The sequence below is a fragment of the Nuphar pumila genome, chromosome 9 (genome assembly GCF_984573655.1).
Source record: "Nuphar pumila chromosome 9, dmNupPumi1.hap1.1, whole genome shotgun sequence".
In the NCBI taxonomy this organism is placed as follows: domain Eukaryota; kingdom Viridiplantae; phylum Streptophyta; class Magnoliopsida; order Nymphaeales; family Nymphaeaceae; genus Nuphar; species Nuphar pumila.
Genome location: NC_143257.1, coordinates 83055135 through 83082607, shown reverse-complemented (window position 1 = coordinate 83082607; position 27473 = coordinate 83055135). Strand labels below are relative to the sequence as shown.

Genomic DNA, 27473 nt, shown 5'->3' with positions numbered 1-27473 from the left:
AGAATTTGAGCATAGTCAGTGTTACCCACATTCTTTCATGCTCGTAGGTGTACTATCGTCGTACGATACAATACTGATAAGACTATATATATAGTCACTAGAATATGAGAACTGAAAATATGAGAACTACCGTGTGAACCACAATTTTCATGGATTTTTTATTCTTTTATCTTGAATATTACCTTACAGATGTGATCTACATACATGGTTTTATAAGCACAAACCCTTGAATCATCCCATTATGATGCATAAACAAGATTTTTTAAGGCTTTAAAATCAATGGCTCATAATCTTCATAAATATTCAAGCATCCAAAAATCAGTATTTTTTTCATTAAAAATACACGATCCAACAGCTGATTCCTAGCGAATTCACCATGCCGAACACATCTACATGGTTGGATTTGCAAAAAAAGTGTTGAAAATGCCTTGAAATGCCCAGTTCACACAGTAGTTCTCATATTCTATTGTCTCTCTCTCTCTCTGTATATATATGTATACATCTATGGTGATACTGTATGGTGGTACACATTTGATATACATAGATCTAAGCTCCAAAAGCAAAATCTAACTGTTCGAACCTATGTCACACGGACTCGGCTAAGGAGGTGCCGCACCCGAGTTGACACGCCCCGACACGGATGCGGACTCGGGTGCGGCTTCGGACTCGGCCCGGACTCGGTCAACGAGCCCAGGCCGAGTCCAGGCCAAGTCCGTCCACATTTTGGACTCGGTCAACTTTGACCGAGTCCAAAAATGTCCCTAAAAACCAATTTTTTATATTTTTTATTTAAAAATATATATATAAAAAGAGGCACAGTGCTGTGACAGTGCTGTAGTCACAGACTGTGACTGTGCTGCAGTCACAGACTGTGACTGTGCACAGTCACAGACTGTACACAGTCTGTGAGTGTGCACAGTCGCACAGTCACAGACTGTGACTGTGCACAGTCACAGTGCTGTGGACTGTGCCCGTGACTGTGCACAGTCACACAGACTGTGCTGTGGCATTTTAAAAATAAAATAAAATTATATATATATATATATATATATATATATATATATATATATATATATATATATATATATATATATATATTTTGCCGAGTCCCCGTGTCCAAAAATTTTAAAATTGTGCCGCACCCGTGTCGCACCCGCACCCGCACCCATGTGACATAGGTTGGAACATGTTTAGCATGCTCTTTATTATTTTCATGTGTTAAAGTTGACTCGAAAATGATGTTTTGTACCATTTGTAAACTATCCTTATTTTCATGAATTGTGAGTCATTGATTTTCACAGTCTTAAAAATAAAATCTTATGGTGTATTAGACATGATAAAACATTTTAATATAGTAAATAAACCGTGCTATACACATCTGTACAGTTAGATTTATCATTTGGTGGCTAGATCTATGCAAACAAGAGTGTGTACCACAGGATGGTATCATGGTACAGAACTACCATATATTTTCCCTATATATATACATAGGATGCCTTTGGCGGATGCATATACAGTATCAATGAGTTCAAACACATAGGTGCAAGTTGTTTTGACTCAATCCGACCTATAAATGTGTTTAGCATGGCCAATTTGTTAGAGATCAACACTGAAAAACGTTTTATGGACAAAAAATACCTTTTCTAAGTCATGAAAAATTGGTGCATTTATGACCATTGATTTTTTAATCACCAAAAAACCTGCACATACACCAAATTCTGGTCGTTCCAAAGTTGATCCGCACAACCAAACAGACCATGTAGATCATAATTGTAAGGATAGATTCACTTGAAAAAAACATGGCAATTAGATATTGCTCATTTGAACTCATTGACACCATATGCACATCCACATTAGAGACTTGTGCATACATACATATTATATATATATATATATATATATATGAGGAAAAGAAATCTTAAATGATATATCTATATATATCATAGTCAAAGATATTGGCATATTTTCAAAGGGATATTATCATTGTATTTTCAATCATGTGATTGTGACATGTAATAATTTTTTACAAGGGCTTCAAAAGTCAACAGCGTACAATGTAGTGATGTTTCACAACTTGAGAAATCATAGTTTTACATTGAATAACACAATCCAAGGTCCCACCCTTAGCAGACAAACCAATCCGGACACACCTATGTTGTCAGATCGAGTCAATACAGCTTGCATCTTTGATTTCGATCACACACACACACACACACACACACACACACACACACACACACATATATATATATATATATATATATATATATATATATATATAGAGAGAGAGAGAGAGAGAGAGAGAGAGAGAGAGAGAGAGAGAGACGTCTGCATGGTGCGGACATTCCTGTTTTTTTTTCTTCTTTAATTCTGATATTACAGATGCGATCTACATATTTTGTGTTGTGGGAATTGTCTTTTGGATCGTCCGATTACGACATATAAGCAGATCTTGGATGTTTTCACAAATCAATGTCCCACAACTTTTTATATTTTTAAGACTCAAAAAATTTGTGTTTCTTCATCAGAAAAACATGATCCAACTGACAGTTTCTAGCAAATAGACCATGCTGAACACATCTATGGGGTGTGATTTGCAAAACAAGCCTTGGAACATCAAAAGTCGTGGCCCTCTGCACTGTACAGACGTACATTTATTTATCCTATGTGTATATATGTGTGTGTATGGGGCTTACCTTTGGCATCCTCAAGGTAACTATTAGAAAGTCATGGTTGTGGGTATTATTTGATCAGAACTATAGATGCAGTTGTGATGGGTTTTTTAGTAAGAAACATGTTCAGATTAGGCAGTCTTTTTGATGTAAGAATTGTTGTTTTCTTGTTGTCAAGTTTTGGTGCATTATAGGCCATAGATTTAAGATTCCTTGGCTCCCTATGCATCAAAGCCTCTTAATATAATGTGTTTTCTCCACTAAAAAGACTATCGAGATCATATTGTACTGTTAGATCCAGAAAACTTCAATGATAACATTAGAAAATCAATGAGACTATAATACACACATATTACATACATGTGTGTACAGACTGCATTTTTATGTTCATATACTTGTCTTTGTGCATAAGATGCATCTTTTTCATGCCTTCACTCTTATTTGCATTACAATATTTCAGTCCGCAGTTGTCCTCAGTTGTAAAATTCCAGTAATTGAGATGAAGACTGTTAAGGACTACAGGGATTCTCTTGCAGAAGCTATGTTTCACTGTGCCTTGAACCAGAGGCTTTTCAAAATATCTCGAAGAAAAGACCCTCCATTCTTCTCCTGCAGCTCAGTTGGAGATATTCTTGTCAATCCTGTGAAGGCTTATATAATGACTTCCACTTGCAAAGAGAGGGGAACTGTTGAAGCTCTGGAATCAATGCTAATGGAGGTATTTTGCATCTTAATACCTTCTGTGGCTCTTATGTCTTACATTCTCATTACAAGTTGAAATTTTCAGGTTGCAAGGGTCCGGCTATATGGATTTTCAGATCATGAAATAACAATTGTCCGTGCTTTGTTGATGTCGGATATTGAATCTGTATATTTGGAACGTGATCAAATGCAGTCGACAAGTCTGCGTGATGAATACTTACAAGTACTTTTCTGCTTGGGGTTTTCTCTTATTGTTTTTTGGCCATAAATCATCTAAAAATTGCATGTGTTTTATTAATATGCCTCACACTTTCCACATCTTTCATTAGTACTTGGTACTTCACTTGCAGGTTCTTCAGTGTGATTTTTAGATGTTATCTGCCGAATGTTTCATTCTAAGCATATATCAAGCTTTCATGTTACAGGCGAAACTTTTTTGTTTTTACAGCACTTTTTCCACAAGGAGCCTGTTGTTGGCATAGAGTGTGAAGCACAGATGCAAAAGACCTTCCTACCCCGTGAGTCACAGCCTATTTCATATATTTTTCATGTGCAATACTAATTCTTTGTTACATTTCTGAAGCACCTATTCCAAATTGGAGTGCATGCCTTGTGCTCTGCAGAATGATTATGACATGTTACCAAAATAGATTAACTCATAAAATATATATTATGGTATTGAATGGTGATGACTTAAGAAGTTATCCTTTTTGGTTTTCATAGACCCGTCCACAAAAAACTGCATCTAACATTCTAACCTTTGAGATATGTTTGATATGGTATACTTGTTATTCCAGTATGTTGAAACACAGGAAACAAGTTGTAAGATTCGGTTCTGAGAAAAAAAAACAGCAGCCTAAAATAAAATGATTTTTTCCACATCTAAGATACTGGCATCATTATCACATTAAACTCAACCTTATGACATTCATGGAAGTTGGTTCTTTCTTTTGTTATTGGGTCTATGTGAAACAACAGTTTGGCATGATAGAATATCATGGTTTAGTATGGTATGGACTTCAATCTTATCTTTGTCATGGAAGGTCATTAACATTCTGTTTATTTAACAATCAACTTGAGAAATGCAGAATCTGTTCACGTACATCTAATTTTAAACAATTTTCTGTCAGATATTTCAGCGGCAGAAGTATCAAGTTTTGCTGAGAATTTTCGTGCAAGTTGTAGCTGTGTCATTAAGACAGTTGAACCTAAAGCTTACTCCACCATAGAAGATCTAAAAGGAGCTGTGGAAAAAATCAGTTATCTTGAGGAATGTAGAAGCATCCCACAGTGGGATGATGAGTACATCCCAGAGGAAATTGTGAATGCAAAACCTGATCCTGGGTAATCTCTTACTCGTTTTTGGTTGGTTAAAAGTTTTATCTTTTTCTGTTCTATAAATGATTAATGTAATCATCATTAGAAAGATGATTGTCAATGAAAGGACACCGAAAATCTTCCCAGGAAGTTAATGCAAATTATTTGTTTTATTTATTCATTTCCTAAAGCTGTAGTGCCTAGCCTATGGGGTGGGGGGATGTACTGGCTAGTTTGCCGATACCAAGGTAAAGAATTACAAAACTATAAACATCAACTCCAGCAGTAACTATAGAGGTATATAAGCTGGCCATGTGGAACTCTTTACTGACTCCGCTGCTGCCATATTCTTTGCCAGTGCTCCTTCATCACCTAACAAACAACACCCTCTCTTCACATGTTCCATTTTGATTATGTGAACATGAGCATGTCATAGTCCCCTGCTGCTGCGCATGATAAAGTAAATCCAGCGGAAATGTAATTACCTTATTGAATGACAATCACTTGACTGATGACCTTTTTTCCTATGAAATGTATGCACATAGTCAGAGATGCTGTTCTTATTTTCAAAATGCAATTGATTCTGTTGGACAGAATCATTGATTTTTGTGCCAACTTCTTAATTTTAAATTTTGTGGCACAAATTCATCCTGGATGTACTTTAATATAAAGCATGCCAAGTGAACATCTTTTTCTTTGAGTGGCAATTGCAGACACACACATATTCATGTAATGAATCCACAAGGATTAAAAAATAGAATGCCTACTATGGGCAAGAGTGTGAAAGTGTCTTCAAAAAGACACTATGATCAAGACACAATGTTCTTGATAAAAAACAAGTGCACAAATGCACAATAAGAACACTTAGAACACTTGTGCACAAAGGCACAACCCACAATATCTCACAAATGCACTAAGGCATAAAAATGAATGGAAAACTATATCAGATCACACATAGGCTTTGACCCAAAGCCTTGAGAAAAAACAAAGAAGAGGGGCTCTATTTATAGAGCATTGAAGAGCCTTTAGTGGGCCTTGGAGGGGATCCACATGTAGTGGTTGGAGCCCCTCCAACGGTCACAAATGTGACCGTTGGAGGGGCCCAACGACTATATGTGGCCCCCCTAAGGTATACAAAGTACATATATTAGAAAAGAAAAAAAGAAAAGAAATAAAAATAAAAATATACAAACATATTCAAAAGATAAATATGCGTAAAAAGAAAAAAAAGACTAAAATACCCCTACGACATATATATATATATACATGTACATATATATGAAATATATATGTATATGTATCTCTCTTTATATATATAAAATATATATAGGCATTACAATGATAATAGATTACAATTTAACCCCCCCTCCCCCCCCTCTAACTTAGGGCATGATGACCGAAAGTTTGCTAAGAAGGAAGTTGAACCGCAGAGAACACAATGCTTTGGTGAAGAAATCTGCCAACTGATATTCTGAAGTTACATACGGAAGATCTATGACTTCTTTGAGATATGCTTCTCGAACATAGTGACAGTCCATCTCAATGTGTTATGTTCGCTTATGAAATGTATGATTTTTAGCAATATAAATTGCACTATTGTTATCACAACATAGCTTCGTGGGCCCTTCTACATTGATCCCCATGTCTTCTAATAGCTGATGAATCTATATAATTTCTATGGTAGTAGTTATCATGGCTCGATATTCAGCTTCTGTAAATGATAAAGACACTTTTTGCTGCTTCTTGCATCTCCATAAGATCAGCGAGTCTCCTAAAAATACAGAAAAACCAGTAGTGGAGTGATGGTTATTTGGGTCACCTCCCCAGGCAGAGTCAGTATAATCAATTAATTTTAATTTAGAAGAAGAGGATAATAATACTCCCTTATTTAGTGTACCCTTTATGTATCCGTAAAATGACACTCATGTGAATTGATGTTGGTGCATGTTGAAATTGGCTTTCAGTATAAATTGCATGAGAAATATTTGGTCTAGTAATACTCAGATACATCAATGATCCCACAAGCTTCCTGTAGGGAGTAGGATCTAAGAGAGGAATGCCATCATCAATTTTCATTTTGGCTCTTACTATAACAGGAGTTTTACACACTTTAATACCTGACCTGTCAAGAATCTCAGCGGCAAGCTTAGTTTGAGATACAAAATACCCTCTATGAGAGTATGCCACTTCAATACCCAAAAAATAGGTTAGAAATCCCAAATAAGACATTTCAAAACTATCATTTAAAATTGATTTTATGCTTTTAACTCCTTTAGTATCACTTCGAGTTATTAGCATATCATCCACATACAAAAGCAGAATGACTATCCCTGCATTGGTTTTTCTAACAAACAGAGCGATGTCAGTGAAACAGAATGAGAAACCATTTTCTAACATTACATAATTAAATCTATCATACCAAGCCTTGGGGGCTTGTTTTAAACCATACAGTGCTTTTCGAAAACGAAGCACTTTTCCTTTGGGAGTCTTCATTCTTGGTGGGGCATCCATATATACTTCTTCATTTAGATCACCATTTAAAAAGACATTTTTAACATCCATTTGATAGATGTTCCATTTGTTAATTGAGACAACAATGATGAGGCATCTGACAATGACCATTCGGGCCAAGAGGCAAATGTTTCTTCATAGTCAATCTCGTATTCTTGACTATATCTCTTCGCAACTAGCCGAGCTTTATATCTCTCAAGAGATTCGTCGCTCTTAGTTTTAACCTTAAATACCCATCTACACCCTATTGCTTTCTTACCCTTGGGAAGATCTTGGAATTCCCAAGTTTTCTCCCTGTTGAGAGCATTAAACTCACATTCCATCGCTTTTAACCATTCATCATTCTTTTTTACTTCTTCAAAGTTTCTGGGTTCTACATAGGAGTGAGTGGCGCAAAGACAAGCTCTGTGTTTAGGTGTAAAAGAATCATATGAGATGAACCTAGAAGACACCTTTTTATTTCTCTCAGTTCTTCATAGGTTTTCTTTGTTTGTTGAAGTGGAGCCACTAGGTTCACTCTTATTTTTCAATTGCACTTTTAAAACTGTTTGTCTCTATGAGTATATGTTATAGGATCTCTTGATGCTCCTTCATCATTGTGTTGGTAGGTAGATGGATGGAAGGAAATATTTTCCTCATCTTCATTATCATTGTCATCATTATAAGTGAGTTCATCATCACTGTCATCATCTTTTGCTAACAACTCAAATAAAAAGGAACAATCCACATTTTCTTTATAAGGGTCACTTTTCTCAAAACCATTAACATTTTTCAGAAAACTCACATTTCTGAAAACATATAACTCATCATTCTTGACATCATAACATCGAAACCCTTTTTAGGTTTCAGAATATCCAAGAAAAGCACATGCAATGGCTTTCGGTGAGAGCTTGTCGTTCTTGTCAGTAAGAATAAAACATTTGCAATAAAAAATTCTCAACCGACTATAGGCAGGTTCTTTGGTATACAACATTTTGAAAGGCAAGATTTGTTCAAAATTTTAAATGGTAGTCGATTTATAAGATAGATAGATGTTAAGGCAGCTTCAACCCAAAAACCTTTTAGAATGTTTTGAGAAATAAGAAGGGTTCAAGTTGTCTCTATTATATGACTATGCTTTTTTTCGGCTAATCCATTTTGCTGAGGAGTTTTTGGACAAGATCTTTGATGAAGAATACCATGACTTTCAAGATAAATTTTGAATTCACTTGAAAGATATTGTCCCCCAGAGTCAGTTCTGAAAATTTTTAGGTTTCCATTAAATTAATTTTTAATTATCATATGATAGGTTTTGAAAGTTGAAAATACTTCATATTTGTGCTTAAGAAAAAATATCCAACAATATCGTGTAGTCGTCAATAAACATTACATAATACGCAAAACCCCCTATTGATAAAACTGGTGCCGGTCCCCATATGTCTGAATGAACAATTTCAAAAGGTCTTGTTGTAAACATAGATCTTTGACAAAAAAATATCTTTTTCATTTTCCTTAGAATACAATCGTTACAAGTGAAATCACTTTTCCATAGGTGTTTATAAAAAGGTAAGTAGAAATTTTTTATAACATTTGGGTGTACAAGTCTCTTGTACCATACATTAATATCCTTTTGTTGGACAACATTACAAAAAGGGTTCTTTGGAATTTGAAGGGAATCGACATAGTATAAATCTCCCTTCCTAGATCCTTCCCCAATCAACCTCCCGGACCGACGATCCTGTATCCAACATTTGTTAGATGAAAATTTTATATCACACCCATGATCCGAGAGTTGAAAAACCAAAAATAAGTTTAAGTTTAATTTTGGTATAAATCTAATTTTTGGGATAAAGAACCCTTGCTTTTCAAAATTTACAATTCCTTTTACTTTAAAAGATGTTCCATCCGCGGTTGAAACAAAGGATGGTGAGAGATTGTTTGAGTACTCGGAAAATGTACTAATACTTGGGGACATATGAAATGAAGCACCCGAATCTAAAAGCCAAGAGGTCTTACCGGGAGGTGAAGAGGTTGACATGGCGGCTCCAGAAATTGCCTCTTTGAGAAGAGGTTGAAGTGCATCCACAATTTGCTGTAACGAGCGAGCTCCATTTAAAGACAGTGAGCACTCTTTCTTTTGAGGTTAAGATATGATAGCCATAGCTAACAACTTCTTCCACTTTGGGCAAATTGGCTTGATGTGCCCTCGTTCCTTTCAAAAGTGGCACACAAGCTTGCTATAATCTCTCTTTCCGCCTTGGCTACTTGTACCGTGACTTTGATTCTTGAAGTGGAGAGGCTTGTAGGTTCTTAAGTTCTCCGGTCTTGAGACGACATTAATACCTTCACTTTCTTCATGGTTGGAAGATGTTGCTAGAACACTTGGGTTATTTTTGCTTATGCCCATACGAGTCTCTTCCCCACTTAGTTTTGTAGTTACATCTTCAAGAAAGGGGGGAAGTGAAAGAGGATATAAGGGAGGATCAAATTTGCTCGAATTCGGGCCTAAGACTATTAAAAAATTTAAAAAGCGATCCTTTTCTAATTGTTTATGTCTAAGTTCAATAGCCTCTCCACTCCATTTGGGTTCAAGCATAGCAAGCTCATCCCAAATAGAGGATAATTTTGCGAAATACTCTCTAATAGTCTTTTCGTTTTGTTGAAGGGTCAAGGCTCTTTTTTGAAGATAATACTTGTGGGACAAATCCCTTGAAGTGTACATCTTTTCAAGGTATTCCCACGCTTGAGACGCTTTCTTGAACTTGATGATGTTGGCATTAATTCTTGTCTCAACGGATGAAAAAATCCATGATAGGATTTTGAAATTCCTCATCTCCCATTCTTCATGTCTCTTACTATAGTCTTCAAGAGCCTTGACTCTTTCTTCTCCTTCAAGGATCTTCATTTCTCCTTGTTCCATCAATGTGATTTTAGGTTTCGGTTCCGGAATCGAGCCTTGGACATAGCCCCAAAGCCCTTTTATTTAATACGGGCCTCCATGTTTCCGACCCAAACGTGGTAATTGGAGCTATTAAGTTTAAAATCAAGAGAGAAACGAGAATCTTTTTCACCCATTAGAGAGGAGAAAAGAGAGAAAGAGATACGTACCACAAAAGAATTTTAGATCTTTTTTGGTAAAAGAGGCTTCTAAAATATTGGATGAAGAGAAGAGTCCACACCAATCGGCAAAATTTTGAGGGCATGTTTTCCGATGTACTCGAAAAAGGTGAGGAACCACACGTTTTTCTTTCTTCAACTTTGCTTTGATACCATATGAAAGTGTCTTAAAAAAGACACTATGATCAAGACACAATGTTCTTGATGAAAATCGAGTGCACAAATGCACAATAAGAACACTTAGAACACTTGTGCACAAAAGCACAACCCACAATATCTCACAAATGCACTAAGGCATAAAAAATGAATGAAAAACTTTATTAGATCACATGTAGGCTTTGACCCAAAGCCTTGAGAAAAAACAAAGAAGAGGGGCTCTATTTATAGAGCATTAAAGAGCCTTTAGTGGGCCTTGGAGGGGCTCCACATGTAGTCGTTGGAGCCCTTCCGACGGTCATAATTGTTACCGTTGGAGGGGTCCAACGAGTATATGTAAGCCCCCATGGTACACAAATTACGTATATAAAAAAAGAAAAAAAGAAAAGAAATAAAAATAAAAATATACGAACATATTCAAAAGATGATTATGCGGAAAAAGAGGAAAAAACTAAAATACCCCTACGGCCGATATATATATATATATATATATATATATATATATATATATATATATATATATATATGTACATATATATGAAATATATTTGTATATGTATCTCTCTTTATATATATATAAAATATATATAGGCATTACAATGATAATGGATTACAATTTAACAAAGAGCACAAGAACAACCTACAAATGTGCATTCACAAGGCCAACAAAGGAGCACACACTTGAAAAATCTAGGATTTATTCATCCAATATGCATTAGTTAATGCATACCTTACAAGGGGACAAAATGTCCTTATATATGTAATGAAATAAGAACAAAAGCAAACAAGTCCCTCTAATGGGCTTTCAATAACACAACCAACCCATAAGAAACACCGATTGATCAATCCACACCAGCCACACAAGGGTCAAGAGAATAAAAATAAATGCTTTTGTATTACGCAAATGCTTAAGAAAGCATTGAGAATATACAAGGGCTTAAGGCCCTATTTATAACAAGTGAGAGAGATAGGAAGCAGCCCAACCAGCGGTCACATTTGTGACCGTTGGGAGCAACTCCAATAGCTAGTTGGAGCTGTCCCAATCTAGGTGACAAAAGCACTTTAATAAAGAAATCCGCCGGTTGGTACTCAGATGGAATATAAGGCAACATGATAGTCTTCTTCATAAATTCCTCACGAACGTAGTGCAATCCATTTCAATGTGTTTGGTCCTTTCATGAAATGTATGATTGCGTGCAATATATACTGTGCTCTTGTTATCCCAATATAATTTTGAGGGTTCTGCAATGTGAACTCCCAAATCTTATAGCAATTATCTCACCCATACTAACTACAACGTAGTTATCGTCATAGCACGATACTCTACTTCAGTGGAAGAGAGGGACACCTGTTGCTTCTTTCATCTCTATGAAATTAGGGAATCACCTACAAAAACATAAGAACCCGTGGTTGAGTGTGTTATTCACATCCCCTCCCCAATGAGAATCAGAATATGCAATATCTTCTAACGAGGAAGAGAATGAAAGAAATAACCCATAATTAATAAAATTTCTAATATATTTAATAGTTCTCATTATAACACTCATATGTACTGTACTGGGAGCATGCTAAAATTGGCTAACAGAATGAATTACATGAGAAATATCAGGACGAGAAATAGAGATAAGACAAAGCTCCAATCATTTGTCTATATGGAGTTGGATCCTTTAGAGGTTCTCCATCATCTTTCTTCATCTTTGCATTGATGAGCTCTGAAGTTTCAACTCGTTTTTCATCTCACAACCCTAATCGTTCGATGATCTCTACTAGATACTTAGTCTGCAATAACAAATAACCCCGAGGTGAGTACGTAAGGAAATGAGGATCTTCCACGAAAGCACAAATACTTGTAATAGGTGTCTATTGAAGACACTTCAATCATAACCCACAAAAGGGCATACATAGGCGAACTCAAAAGAGAAAATAATAAACTTTATTTCATTCACATGAAATGCTTGAAAAGCATTGTTACAAATGAGAGGGGAGTCACCCCTATTTATACACAATGAGAGGAAGAGAGAGGAACTTTAGAGAGCTCATAGAGTGTCGTTGGAGCTAGTCCAACGTCTCTAATTGTAGTCGTTGGACTAGCTCCAACAGCTATAACAACTAGTCAAGATCTAGTTGGATCTTGACTAGTTTTGAGTATACTTCAAATTGAACTAGACAAAAATAAAAATACAAAAAAAGAAGACAGAAAAAAATAATAATAATAAATATAAAATATTATATATTATATTATATATAATCAAATTTATGTGTACACTTTTTAACACCCCTCCTCAAACTTGCGGTACAATGAGCGAAAGTTTGTTTAAGAGGAAATGATATCCAGGAGCAACGAGAGGTTTGGTGAACAAATTCGCTAATTGGTATTCTGATGTAACATAAGACAGATCAATGGTTCCATATAGATACTTCTCTCTCACATAGTGACAATCCATTTCAATATATTTGGTGTGTTCATGAAATGTTCGGTTGCTGATAATATAGATCGCACTCTTGTTGTCACAACACATGCGTGAATCTTTTGTTACTTCAACTCTCATGTCAGCCAACAGTCTTCTGAGCCAAACTACCTCCATTGTTGTGGTGGCTATGACTCAATATTCAACTTCGGTGGACGAAAGAGAGACCTTCTGCTGCTTTGTGCACCGCCACGAAATCAAGAATTTACCTAAGAAAACACAAAAACCAGTGGTTGAGTGTCTGTTATTGGGATCACCTCTCCAATAAGCATCAGTATAAGCAATTAAATCTAATGAAGATGAAGCAGACAAGAAGAGGCTTCGTGAAAAAAAGATTTAATGTATCTAACAATACGCAAAACTGCTCCGATGTGAATAGAAGTGGGAGCGTGCTGAAACTGACTAGCTGTGTGTACAACGTGTGCTATATCAAGTCTAGTAATAGAAAGATAGAAAAGTGTTCCAATAAGCTGTCTGTAAGGAGTGGGATCCTCAAGAGGTTCTCCATCATCGATTCTCATTTTGGTGTTAACTTCTGGAGTATCCACTCTCATTTGTAATTCAAGACCTAGAAACAATGTCAAAAGCAAACTTAGATTGAGATAATGAATAACCTTGAGGAGAATAAACAACTTCAATTCCTAAAAAATATCTCAATAAACCTAAACCAGTTATTTCAAAATGATTTTTAAGGAGCTTTTTAGTGGTTTTCATAATGTGTCAGTATTTTTGTTCGGCCAAACCATTTTGTTGTGGTGTCTGTGGACAAGTTTGATGTGTGATGCCATGTAAATTGAGATAATCTTTAAATTCTTTTGACAAAAATTCCCTCCCTGAATCAGTGCAAGAAATGAAAATATCATTTTGAAATTTATTTTGAGTCATTTTGTGAAATATTTGAAAATGCAAAAAGACCTATGATTTATGTTTAAGGAAGTAGATCCAAATATGTCTAGAGAAGTCATAAAAAAAAATTACATAATATGCGTATCCGCCTTTTGATATGACTGGTGCGGGACCCCAAACGTTCAAATGTATTAACTCAAGTGGTCTAGATGAAACAAAAGTTCTATCATGAAATGGTAATCTTTTCATTTTACCAAGAATACAATCTTTACAAGCAAAATTTTCAAAATTACAAAATTTTCTTAAACTTGGAAAGTGTTGGCGAGAAGTGTTTCGCTTAATGGGGACGAACTTGCATTTCAGCACAAGTTTCCACCCTCAAACCGACGGACAGCCAGAGAGAATAAACGACATGCTAGAGGAATACCTGCGGCACTTTGTCAGTGCCAACCAAAGGGATTGGGTAGATTTACTTGATGCGGCTCAATTCTGCTACAACCTTCAAAAGAGCGAGTCATCCAACCATAGTCCATTTGAAGTCGCAACTGGACAACAGCCGCAGACTCCGCACTCCCTTGCTGCGCGAGGACGTGGAAAAACACCTTATGCATACCAGTTTGTCAGGAACTGGTAAGATCAGACAGAGTTGGCGAAGACATATCTAAACAAGGCAACCAAGTGCATGAAGAAATGGGCAGATGAGAAGCGTCGCCAATTTCGAGTTGGAGACAAAGTGTTGGCTAAGCTCTTTTTTGACCGCACAACTATCTTTCGGGGCCACCATCGAGGCCTTATTCGCAAGTATGATGGCCCCTTCACCATTATCAAACGTGTGGGAAACTTGGCGTACCGGCTGGACTTGCCAGCAAACTTTCAAGTGCACTCGGTATTCCATATATGCAACCTGAAGCCATTCCACGAAGATGAAGGAGATCCTCAACGGAGCATGCCTCAACGTGCTCTGATCCCGCAACGAACTCCTTCAACAGTTAGTGTACCAGGCAGAGATCCAGATATCATCCTCAACCATTCCAACAACTATCTAGGGGAAGTCAAAAAGTACTTAGTGCAGTGGAAAGGATTGCCAGAATGTGAAGCCACCTGGGAGAAAGCCAGCAACATGTTTCTATAAAACCCACGTTTTTTTCAAAAAAAAAAAAAAAATTATCGGACCCGGGCCGGGTCGGGTCCGGACCCGACCCGGGCCCGCCTGCGATAGGGTTTCATAACCCGACGCAGGAGAGGTTTTGTTTAAAACAAAACCCCCCTGTGCGCCGCATCCCCCCACCGCGCCTTCGGCCCGATTGGGAAACCCATCGGGGTTTCCCCTTTTGTTGCCCCTCCCCGAGCTCTTTAAGAGCATTGCGGGAGGGGAGGAACGATGCCCCGCCCCCCTTCTCGTTCCCTGCAGGCGACAACCTCGCCGGCAACCCCGACCGACGCCTCCTCCTTCCCTGCGCACGCCGCCGACCGCCAGCCACCTCGCCTCCTCTCCTTCCAGGTATGCAGCCTCCACCTTCTCCTCCTCCCCCTCCCATCTCTCTCTGTCACCTCGCCAGGACGTCGGCAGGCGGCGCACGGCCTCTGCCGCGGCCTCCCACCTCCCTCTTTGCCCATTGGAAACCCGACAGGGGGCCTACAGGGCCCCTGTCGTCCCCTTCTCTCTTGTGGGGGTTCGCCGGAGTGCCGGCAGGGGGCCAATGGCCCCTGCGGCACCTCCTCACCCCTGTGGGTGATAGGGAAACCGACGGGAGGTCGGTTGCCCCCTGTCACCCCCGTCCCGAGCTCCCTCTCTGGCAGGGGTTAGCCCCCTGCCTCCTCTCAATCTCCGGTGAGCAGGGGCAATGCCCCTGCCGTTTCCTGTTTTTCCGGCTGGCAGGGGCGATGCCCCTGTCGCCCTTTGTTTTGCTGGGCTGGCAGGGGCTCGCCCCTGCCGCCTCTTGGCTTCTGGGAGGGCAGGGGATATCCCCCCTGCTGCCTCTTGTTTCTCGGCACGCAGGGGGCTTGTCACCCCTGCGGCTCCGTGGTTTTGTCAGGCAGGGGTCGAGGCCCCTGCCATTTGTTTGGTTCTGCAGGCAGGGGCCGAGGCCCTTGCTGTCCCTTGATTCGTCAGGCAGGGGCTGGGGCCCCTGCCATTCCCTATTTTTGTGAGGCAGGGGCCAAGGCCCCTGCCCTATGTCACAGGGATTCGGCTAGCAGGGTGCCGCACCCGCATCGACGCGACTCGACGCGGGTGCGTGTGCGGGTGCGGCACCGGGTGCGGTCAACCCTATCCTGGGTGCGTTGACCGCACCCAGGATCATTTTGGTCTATTCTTGTTTTGGATTTATTTTTTTTTAAAAAAAATTGCCCAAATGGGCTGCAAAATTTTTTTAAAAAAAAGTAATGCTGACAGCTGACAGAGCTGCTGACCCCCTTTATATATATATATATATATATATATATATATATATATATATATATATATATATATATATATATATATTTTACATTTTTGCCCCAGCCGCACCCCCGCACCCGGGTTTTTTGGAAGTGCCGAATCCCCGCACCCGAACCCGCACCCGCACCCGCACCCGCGCCCGCACCCGCACCCATGTGACATAGCCCCTGCCATATCATGTTCTTCAGGCAAGGGGGCCGAGGCCCCTGCCGTTCTCTGTTCTGCGGGGTAGGGGTCGATACCCCTGCCCTTCATTATTCTGTCTGGCAGGGGCCGAAACCCCTGCCATTCTGAGCTGGCACGCAGGGACCAGTGTCCCTGCCACTTGTTACCTTCGTGAGGCAGGGGCCGAGGCCCCTGTCAGCTGTTTTGTCAGGTAGGGGCCGATGCCCCTGCCATGCGTGACCTTGTTTGGCAGGGGCAGAGGCCCCTGCCCTTCGCTTCCTCGTCAGGCAGGGGCCGAAGCCCCTGCTATTTTATTGTTCTGTCGGAAGGAGCCGAGGGCCCCTGCCGCCTTGCTGTTTTCGGCAGTGGCTCGTCCCTGTTGCCTAAACCTACCCATATCCTCATCGCACTATTAATTAGATTAGCTTAATTAAATGTTTCGCACTCTTGCAGATTTACGCAACAGGTCTCGATCGTGCTCTGCGGCTCAACCCTCATATTATCCTCACGCGTAGGCGTACGCAGTTGCACGACATCCCAAGGTAGGGTTAAGTCGCACAAAAGGGCAATTGATGAACGTATTTAAGTTGAAACAATTAAGATGCCCATGCTAGATATGCTTTGATTTATATTGCTTCTGCGTTGCATATTTTCTTGACTGCATATTTATGAGTCGATGTATGATTTTACTCTTTGAGTATTAATTTGCATATTTGCTTATGTGGTTGAAGGTGGTTTCGTACTTTTTGCAATACTTATGCCCTTAATTGCTTGCATATATGCTTGCCTGTTCGTTCCTATGGATCGATGTACAATTTCATTCTTCGATCATTATTTTGCATAAGTTGATTATGAGATGAGGTGTGGTTTCGTATTTCTTGAAATACATATGCCCTTGTTTGCTTGCATCCATTTTTGCCTGCACGTTTCCTTTGAATGAGGTACGATTTTGTGTCTCGTGTATTAATGAGTGGGGTTCTGTTGAAGGACCCATTCTTTATGTATCAATCTAGTGTCACATGTCGATACCAAGATAAATTTTGAATGTAAGATTGATAGTGTTGTGTCTTGTGTGAATGACTTAATGTGGCATTATAGCTTTTAAGGATTAATCGTGCCAAATGAGCACTCCTATATTCTTTGAATGGTTATGAAGTTGTGTGTTGGGTATTCCGTTTGAGAAGCCACAGACCTCCCTTGTTCAATATAGCGTACTTTTAGACATGCACAACATGTTAAGTACTTTGTTGATCGGACGAGAGATCCGAGATGACCTTGCATCATGAAATATGAAAAATGTTGTTGAAGTGAATACAAAACTTATCTTGCCAGGCTGTGTTGTATTAATTCTTTTGCAGATAATATCTGTTGGGGTTTCTTTTGTGGAACCATATCCCTTTCATCGTAGTCGTACTTATGACATGTACGACCGTACTTTTTGACAAGTACGTCTTCTTACGTTGCGATGATTGGATGAGTAGGTTGTGGCAACCTCGATGAGTGCAAATAACAAAATGTTATGATCACCTAAATAAGTGATGTTTTCGCCTTCACCGGCAAGATACTCGAGTGGGTCGAAAGACTAGAGTATGTAGAATGGGTCTTCAGTTAACTACCCCTGATGTACTCATTCGAATCGCTGACTCCTGTCAAGAGAGAGGACAGGAAGGTACAAAACTTCGATGGACAGGCCATTAATGGTAGTTACGAGCAAAAGACTCGGCTTCCCCAGTCATCGGAGTTAGGGGAATGGGACTACCATAATTATCCTAGGTGGTAGCTCTCCATGTTTGGGATGCATCCATTGTTTATGCTGCTTCGGGGATTTCTCTCTTGGTCACCGACCGTCCCCTTAGGTGCGGACTCAGTCAGCTATCCGGGTTATCATAAAATATATAGCATAATAAACCCCCGGATCAGTCTAGGCTGTTTCTAGAGTCGTGCCTTGTGCGTACCCGCTTGGCCAGTTAATATCGAAACATAATTTAAATCCGATCACACAATGTGTTCAGTTATGCACGTATGAAAGTTATAGGGTACAACATGTTCAATACTTATGGAATTGTGTGTGTGGTTGATGAAGCATTGTGTTTTGCTAGTTAACTTTCTTGTGCAGTGCTTTGCTTGTAATAGTTAGCCTACTTGTGCCATTAAAATGCTTGTAATAATTTTAGCATTGTGCTCATGATAGTTGCTCTGTGAATCTGTTGAAATTAAATTACTATATAATTGCCTGTCTACTTGACATATTAAATTATTCTGTTTAATTATGTTCAATATTGTCCTGTCTGTGCACCTACCAGTTTTTAGTGAAACTGACCCATTTTATGGGCAGGTAATTGATAGGTAATACTGTCGCGATGGCATGATGGCGTGATGAGATCAAGATAGAGCTCTTTCCCTTACGTTTCGCTCCTGAGGACATGTTGGTAAATTTGGTATAAAGTGTGTTTCAAAATTTCTCTTTTATTAAACCGTGAGTTAATAAAACTGTTTTAGTAAGCTTCTTCTTGGTTTCAACAAATGAATTCTCAATTATTGAAACTTTGTTTCCAAACCATTTGATTTCAATGGTTGTGCGGGATTTGACAAAAGTAAAGTTTACGCTGTAACGCGCTCAAGGTCCATTGACTTGTGGTTTTAAAAATATCATTTTCCGCTGAAGTATTATTTAAACTTTGATAATTGTATGATTTCAAAGCTTTCTAAACTATTCTAAAAAGTTACAAGTCCTGGATTTTGGGGGCGTTACAACTTGGTATCAGAGCGACAGGGAAAATAGTGATTCTTGACCATCCGACATCTGCATCGCACGGTAAGTGCTATTGATTTTGTTGTTTTGTACTTAATTTGATTAAAATATTTTGCTTCGATTTAGATGTCGTTTAATGAGATGAGCGAGGCAATAAATGTTTTGACCGGAGCTGTTATTCATCTCCAATCTATGGTTCAGAACCTGAGTCATAGTGTGGCTTGCGAGAACACCTTTTATGGTCCGTGCAATAAACAGATGGATAACCATCAGGTTCTCCCGAATCTATTGTACTCCCGAAATTCTATTGTTTGCTCTTTCTGTGGTAAGGTGGACCATTCAGGGAAAGAATGCTGCCATAAGCGAAAATACAACGGGTGGCAGCTGGCCACACAAGGCTTGGAGCAACGGAAGCAAGTTAAAGATATTCAGAACAATAAGTCAGTTGGTAGTAAGGAAGTTAGCAAATGCCGACTTGCCGAGGATAGAATGCAAGGATTCCCATCTAAGAAACAAAAGCAAGGCAAAGGAATCAAGCTACATCGATCGTCTAGTCGTAAATGCTCGAAGTGTAATTATGGTCATCCGGGAGAACAATGCCCTCGAGACACGGGAGGTTGTTTCTATTGCGGAAAGATGGGGCATTTCGCCAGAGTTTGTCGCAAGAAGGAAGCAGAAGAAGCGAACCGCGAAGGAAAGTCAGCAACAACAACCCAAGCTGCCTCACTAGTAGCAATTAGAGTAGTGAACCATGTTTATTTTCATCATGACAGGTTAGGTAGAGAATTGACGAATAGACACTTTAATAAGTTCGAGTAAGACTTTTTATTTTCCAGTACGGATCTTGTCAAGTAAAAGTTTATTAATGAAATTACGTATGAATTTTGTTCAACCTAGACCCTTATGATTACGATGCTTATGCAGGTAAATGACATGTCACGCCTACAACTGATTAGTTTTTGGGTAGTTAACTTGTTACGCCTACAAATGATTAACTTTTAAGTGGTTGACTTATACGCCTACAAATCATTAGTTAGACTATTTAGAGGAATGACACCTCACGACTACAAACACTTAGTTTTTATGATACATCACACCTACATAGCCGTGTTGTAGAGGGTTGCATTATGATTGTTTGTGAGAATATATCATACCTGTATAGCATGATTGGCGGATATCATATTGGACTAAAATATCTTGTAGATCTGTGCGTGTGTTTCACACTGATATGGTCGAATGCGATGTGCTTTGAGGTAAAATTATATATGCATATGATGGTACCATGATTTGGATGTCTTAGATGCATATAGAATTTGAATTCTGTGTGCGTAACTCGAACTACGTAGAAGTTACGTATCCGGAGGTTTAGTGGATCCTTGTTATATACATGATCACATTGTATAGAACTCATGCTTTGAGGTTAGATTTGGATAATGAAATGCTCCTGGTGGCAATGATATAATGCATAGGATAATATGCTTTTGTATGATATGATTGAAATGCATGTGACCTCAAATTTTGAAAGTATGGAACCTTATTGGTGAAAGGTGTGATTTTTGATGTATGTGCCATATGAAGTGATGTGATGCTCATTTATGATATATATACTTTTGCCCCTTTATTGGTGGCTATCGACCCTGTGAGTGGTCGTTTGTTTGATGCATGTATCATTGATTTCGGTACCTGTTGAGGACCTTGTCCGCAAAGGATTCTCTGTGAAGGGTATGTATGATCAAGATCAGGTAATCCGACTAGAGTGGTGAATCTCTGTGAGGAAGTACACTGTCCAAGATCGGGTAGCCGCAAAGATGGCAAATTCCTGTGAGGAAGTATATTGTCCAAGACCAGGTAAACCTTCTAGGGCGGTAATTCGTTGTGAGGTCGTACATTTCCCAGACCAGGTGATCCAGCGTGGAACTTGTAGATTTTGATTTCGTAGAGAATTATGGTGTGTTTTGATGCTCTTCTGAGAGCATTTGATATAACCAGTTATGAATATTTAAATTTGGCTTTCTGTTGTAGCATGATTATATATTGGTTTTAGATTAGAAAGTTGGATCCTTGCTGATTCTAGATATTGATACAAGGATATGTTTTTGTCTTATACTAAAGTTAGGGCCATTCTACGAATGATAACTTAAGTGAAGATAGGATAACTGGCCATGTAAGGCCTTGAAGTATAAGCATTAATTAAGGCTTTTCCGGACATAGAGTCTGTTAGAATTAGTAAGGGTAACGAACGATAACCTGATTATGATATAGGACAGAAACCTTCGTTTAAGGAACGTAAACAAACTAGAGCAATGTCTTGTTGTGTCTCTTCATTCGTATCAAATCTAGTAGAAGGTGACGAATAAACATTCTTACAGTCTTCTGCTAAGCCCTTTTTGACTCCGTATAAACTCTTGCGAAGACATAAATTATTAACAATTTACCCACATTTTGTTCGATCGCGTTGTTGGCTTCGAACCTGTCTCAGGAATTTATTATGTGCTATCCTGATTACTTTAATAGCATACGTGATTCAGATCACTCACACATATAGTATATCCTCGTTAACAACGATTAACTAAGAACCAGATTGTCACAGATAATCTTTTAATAAATATTTCGCGGACGAAATTCTTTTAAGAGGGGTAGGATGTAAAAACCCACGTTTTTTTTCAAAAAAAAAAAAAAAAATTATCGGACCCGGGCCGGGTCGGTTCCGGACCTGACCCGGGCCCGCCTGCGATAGGGTTTCATAACCCGACGCAGGAGAGGTTTTGTTTAAAACAAAACCCCCCTGTGCGCCGCATCCCCCCACCGCGCCTTCTGCCCGATTGGGAAACCCATCGGGGTTTCCCCTTTTGTCGCCCCTCCCCGAGTTCTTTAAGAGCATTGCGGGAGGGGAGGAACGATGCCCCGCCCCCCTTCTCGTTCCCTGCAGGCGACAACCTCGTCGACAACCCCGACCGACGCCTCCTCCTTCCCTGCGCACGCCGCCGGCCGCCAGCCACCTCGCCTCCTCTCCTTCCAGGTATGCAGCCTCCACCTTCTCCTCCTCCCCCTCCCATCTCTCTCTGTCACCTCGCCAGGACGCCGGCAGGCGGCGCACGGCCTCTGCCGCGCCCTCCCACCTCCCTCTTTGCCTATTGGAAACCCGACAGGGGGCCTACAGGGCCCCTGTCGTCCCCTTCTCTCTTGTGGGGGTTCGCCGGAGTGCCGGTAGGGGGCCAATGGCCCCTGCGGCACCTCCTCACCCCTGTGGGTGATAGGGAAACCGACGGGAGGTCGGTTGCCCCCTGTCACCCCCGTCCCGAGCTCTCTCTCTGGCAAAGGTTAGCCCCCTGCCTCCTCTCAATCTCCGGTGAGCAGAGGCAATGCCCCTGCCGTTTCCTGTTTTTCCGGCTGGCAGGGGCTCGCCCCTGCCGCCTCTTGGCTTCTGGGAGGGCAGGGGATATCCCCCCTGCTGCCTCTTGTTTCTCGGCACGCAGGGGGCTTGTCACCCCTGCGGCTCCGTGGTTTTGTCAGGCAGGGGTCGAGGCCCCTGCCATTTGTTTGGTTCTGCAGGCAGGGGCCGAGGCCCTTGCTGTCCCTTGATTCGTCAGGCAGGGGCTGGGGCCCCTGCCATTCCCTATTTTTGTGAGGCAGGGGCCAAGGCCCCTGCCATATCATGTTCTTCAGGCAAGGGGGCCGAGGCCCCTGCCGTTCTCTGTTCTGCGGGGTAGGGGTCGATACCCCTGCCCTTCATTATTCTGTCTGGCAGGGGCTGAAACACCTGCCATTCTGAGCTTGCACGCAGGGACCAGTGTCCCTGCCACTTGTTACCTTCGTGAGGCAGGGGCCGATGCCCCTGCCATGCGTGACCTTGTTTGGCAGGGGCAGAGGCCCCTGCCCTTCGCTTCCTCGTCAGGCAGGGGCCGAAGCCCCTGCTATTTTATTGTTCTGTCGGAAGGAGCCGAGGGCCCCTGCCGCCTTGCTGTTTTCGGCAGTGGCTCGTCCCTGTCGCCTAAACCTACCCATGTCCTCATCGCACCATTAATTAGATTAGCTTAATTAAATGTTTCGCACTCTTGCAGATTTACGCAATAGGTCTCGATCGTGCTCTGCGGCTCAACCCTCATATTATCCTCACGCGTAGGCGTACGCAGTTGCACGACATCCCAAGGTAGGGTAAAGTCGCACAAAAAGGCAATTGATGAACATATTTAAGTTGAAACAATTAAGATGCCCATGCTAGATATGCTTAGATTTATATTGCTTCTGCGTTGCATATTTTCTTGACTGCATATTTATGAGTCGATGTATGATTTTACTCTTTGAGTATTAATTTGCATATTTGCTTATGTGGTTGAAGGTGGTTTCGTACTTTTTGCAATACTTATGCCCTTAATTGCTTGCATATATGCTTGCCTATTCGTTCCTATGGATCGATGTACAATTTCATTCTTCGATCATTATTTTGCATAAGTTGATTATGAGATGAGGTGTAGTTTCGTATTTCTTGAAATACATATGCCCTTGTTTGCTTGCATCCATTTTTGCCTGCACGTTTCCTTTGAGTGAGGTACGATTTTGTGTCTCGTGTATTACTTATGACCTTATGTGTTTGCCTGTCTAAGTGGTCAATGTATGGTTTTGGTACCTCGTGTATTACTTATGTGCTTTTCCCTCGATGTGCGGCATCGCAAGCCGAGAGCTGTTTGTCGTCATGTTATAACCTGCATATGTTGACACTTATGGTAAATATGTACCTACATAAATGTAGTCTTGTGCCCATCCTGATTTCACTTGTTTTCAAAACACTAGAAGTTGTGCTTGTGCATTTCAGTTCTCTAAAAACGAGTTTCCTTCTGCGAACCTGGTGCTCTTCAAAATGCATAACTTTTGCAAAGTATGTTTAAGTCTCACAGGATGGCGAAGTCACGTTTGGCCCTCCCAAGTCCACACACTTGGGAGAAATGTTTTATAACCTTGATTCAAGTTGCGGCTCAATTTGAATAACCCCGATTAGGGGCATGAGCATATGAATGAGTGGGGTTCTGTTGAAGGACCCATTCTTTATGTATCAATCTAGTGTCACATGTCGATACCAAGATAAATTTTGAATGTAAGATTGATAGTGTTGTGTCTTGTGTGAATGACTAAATGTGGCATTATAGCTTTTAAGGATTAATCGTGCCAAATGAGCACTCCTATATTCTTTGAATGGTTATGAAGTTGGGTGTTAGGTATTCCGTTTGAGAAGCCACAGACCTCCCTTGTTCAATATAGCGTACTTTTAGACATGCACAACATGTTAAGTACTTTGTTGATCAGACGAGAGATCCGAGATGACCTTGCATCATGAAATATGAAAAATGTTGTTGAAGTGAATACAAAACTTATCTTGCCAGGCTGTGTTGTATTAATTCTTTTGCAGATAATATCTGTTGGGGTTTCTTTTGTGGAACCATATCCCTTTCATCGTAGTCGTACTTATGACATGTACGACCGTACTTTTTGACAAGTACGTCTTCTTACGTTGCGATGATTGGATGAGTAGGTTGTGGCAACCTCGATGAGTGCAAATAACAAAATGTTATGATCACCTAAATAAGTGATGTTTTCGCCTTCACCGGCAAGATACTCGAGTGGGTCGAAAGACTAGAGTATGTAGAATGGGTCTTCAGTTAACTACCCCTGATGTACTCATTCGAATCGCTGACTCCTGTCAAGAGAGAGGACAGGAAGGTACAAAACTTCGATGGACAGGCCATTAATGGTAGTTACGAGCAAAAGACTCGGCTTCCCCAGTCATCGGAGTTAGGGGAATGGGACTACCATAATTATCCTAGGTGGTAGCTCTCCATGTTTGGGATGCATCCATTGTTTATGCTGCTTCGGGGATTTCTCTCTTGGTCACCGACCGTCCCCTTAGGTGCGGACTCAGTCAGCTATCCGGGTTATCATAAAATATATAGCATAATAAACCCCCGGATCAGTCTAGGCTGTTTCTAGAGTCGTGCCTTGTGCGTACCCGCTTGGCCAGTTAATATCGAAACATAATTTAAATCCGATCACACAATGTGTTCAGTTATGCACGTATGAAAGTTATAGGGTACAACATGTTCAATACTTATGGAATTGTGTGTGTGGTTGATGAAGCATTGTGTTTTGCTAGTTAACTTTCTTGTGCAGTGCTTTGCTTGTAATAGTTAGCCTACTTGTGCCATTAAAATGCTTGTAATAATTTTAGCATTGTGCTCATGATAGTTGCTCTGTGAATCTGTTGAAATTAAATTACTATATAATTGCCTGTCTACTTGACATATTAAATTATTCTGTTTAATTATGTTCAATATTGTCCTGTCTGTGCACCTACCAGTTTTTAGTGAAACTGACCCATTTTATGGGCAGGTAATGGATAGGTAATACTGTCGCGATGGCATGATGGCGTGATGAGATCAAGATAGAGCTCTTTCCCTTACGTTTCGCTCTTGAGGACATGTTGGTAAATTTGGTATAAAGTGTGTTTCAAAATTTCTCTTTTATTAGACCGTGAGTTAATAAAACTGTTTTAGTAAGCTTCTTCTTGGTTTCAACAAATGAATTCTCAATTATTGAAACTTTGTTTCCAAATCATTTGATTTCAATGGTTGTGCGGGATTTGACAAAAGTAAAGTTTACGCTGTAACGCGCTCAAGGTCCATTGACTTGTGGTTTTAAAAATATCATTTTCCGCTGAAGTATTATTTAAACTCTGATAATTGTATGATTTCAAAGCTTTCTAAACTATTCTAAAAAGTTACAAGTCCTGGATTTTTGGGGCGTTACAGTTTCAGCATCGACTGCTTGTAGAAGGCTATCATGAACAATTGGCGTCGAGGACGGCGCCAACTTAGGCGGGGGAGCGTGTTCCCGACCGCCATGTTTTTCACCTTTTTGCTCTGATGTATATACCTCTTTGGCACTCTAGAGTGCCCCACAAGGCCTTACGGCCTAAGAACCCCGTGTATTCTGACCCTCTCTTCCCCTCTTGATGTACTTTGCTTTCAAGTATCTATAAAGAAGCTTTTTGCATCTCTCTCTTTCTTTGTGCTTGTGCATACGCGTACTCTTGCTTCCGCTGGTGCGCGTGTGTTGTGCGTTGCTTGTGCGCTTAAAAGGCATGCCTTCGGTGTGTGTGATTGCCCGAAGCTACGTCACGGGGGCCTTCGCTTCCCAGCCCGTGACAAGTTGGTATCAAGAGGTTTTAAGTTGAGTAAGAGTAAGACAGAATACATGGAATGTCGATTTAGTAAGCAACGAAATAGAGATGGGAGTGTAGTGAAGCTTGGTGAGCAAGAAATACCGGTGGATGATTCTTTCAAATATTTGGGATCTATCATTCAAAACTATGGAGAAATTGATGGAGATGTAAATCATAGGATAAAGGTTGGGTGGATGAAATGGAAGAGTGCAACTGGAGTGTTGTGCGATCGTAGAATGCCATTGCGGTTGAAGGGAAAGTTTTATAGGACGACTATTAGGCCCGCTTTAGGTACGGAATGTTGGGCTGCCAAGAGACATCATATTCAAAAAATGAGTGTAGCTGAGATGCGTATGCTGAGATGGATGTGTGGAAATACAATAAAAGATAAGATTCAGAACGAGGAGATACGTAAGAAGGTAGGCGTTGCACCCATTGAAAATAAGATGAAAGAGAATCGTTTACGGTGGTTTGGACGTATTCGGCGAAGGCCTAATGATGCTCCAGTTAGAAGGATGGAGAAATGGGAAAATATATTAGTTAAAAGAGGTCGGGGTAGGCCTAGGAAGACATGGATGGAGGTGATAGGAAATGATATGAATGCTTTGAACCTCACCGAGGACATGACATTGGATAGAAATGAATGAAGGAGAAGGATTCATGTGAAAGATCCAGAATGATTTTCTTTGTTGGTTCATATCGCCGACCCCAATTGTTTTGGGATGAAGGCGTAGTCGTTGTTGTTTGGAAAGTGTTAATTTTGGATATATGAGGATGGCCAAGTCTTTTGTGCCATAAATCCAAATCTAATTTCTGAACATTATAACAAAAGACATTCTTGGATAACTCAAAAAAATCATATAGTAGAGTCCTCATTTTCTATGACCTTCCCCAATCAGCTTCCTGTACTGATGATCCTGTACCCAGCAACCATGAGAAGAGGAGTTGTTACACCCACAATCAGATATTTGAGAGACAGCTAAAAGGTTTAGGTTTAATTTGGGAATATATCTAACTTTTGGAATAAAGAATTTTTTGGAGTTTTAAAGATTTTCAAAATTTTCTATTCCTTTTATTTCAAGAGATGTACCATCAGCTGTAAAAGCATTTGACATACTTGAGTTATTCTTAAAAT

General features: G+C 40.2%; 1 protein-coding gene across 2 annotated transcripts in view; it reads left to right on the top strand.

Annotated features, from left to right (window-relative positions):
• Window positions 1–27473, top strand: part of LOC149828662 (Insulinase (Peptidase family M16) protein) — a 185489-nt gene that overhangs the window by 55259 nt on the left and 102757 nt on the right. For both annotated transcript variants that reach the window (XM_090017672.1, XM_090017671.1), the window contains exons 6-9: window positions 3133–3390; window positions 3460–3597; window positions 3823–3892; window positions 4505–4718. In XM_090017672.1, coding sequence (XP_089873798.1) covers window positions 3133–3390; window positions 3460–3597; window positions 3823–3892; window positions 4505–4718 — 680 coding nt within the window. The remainder of the gene's footprint in view (window positions 1–3132; window positions 3391–3459; window positions 3598–3822; window positions 3893–4504; window positions 4719–27473) is intronic.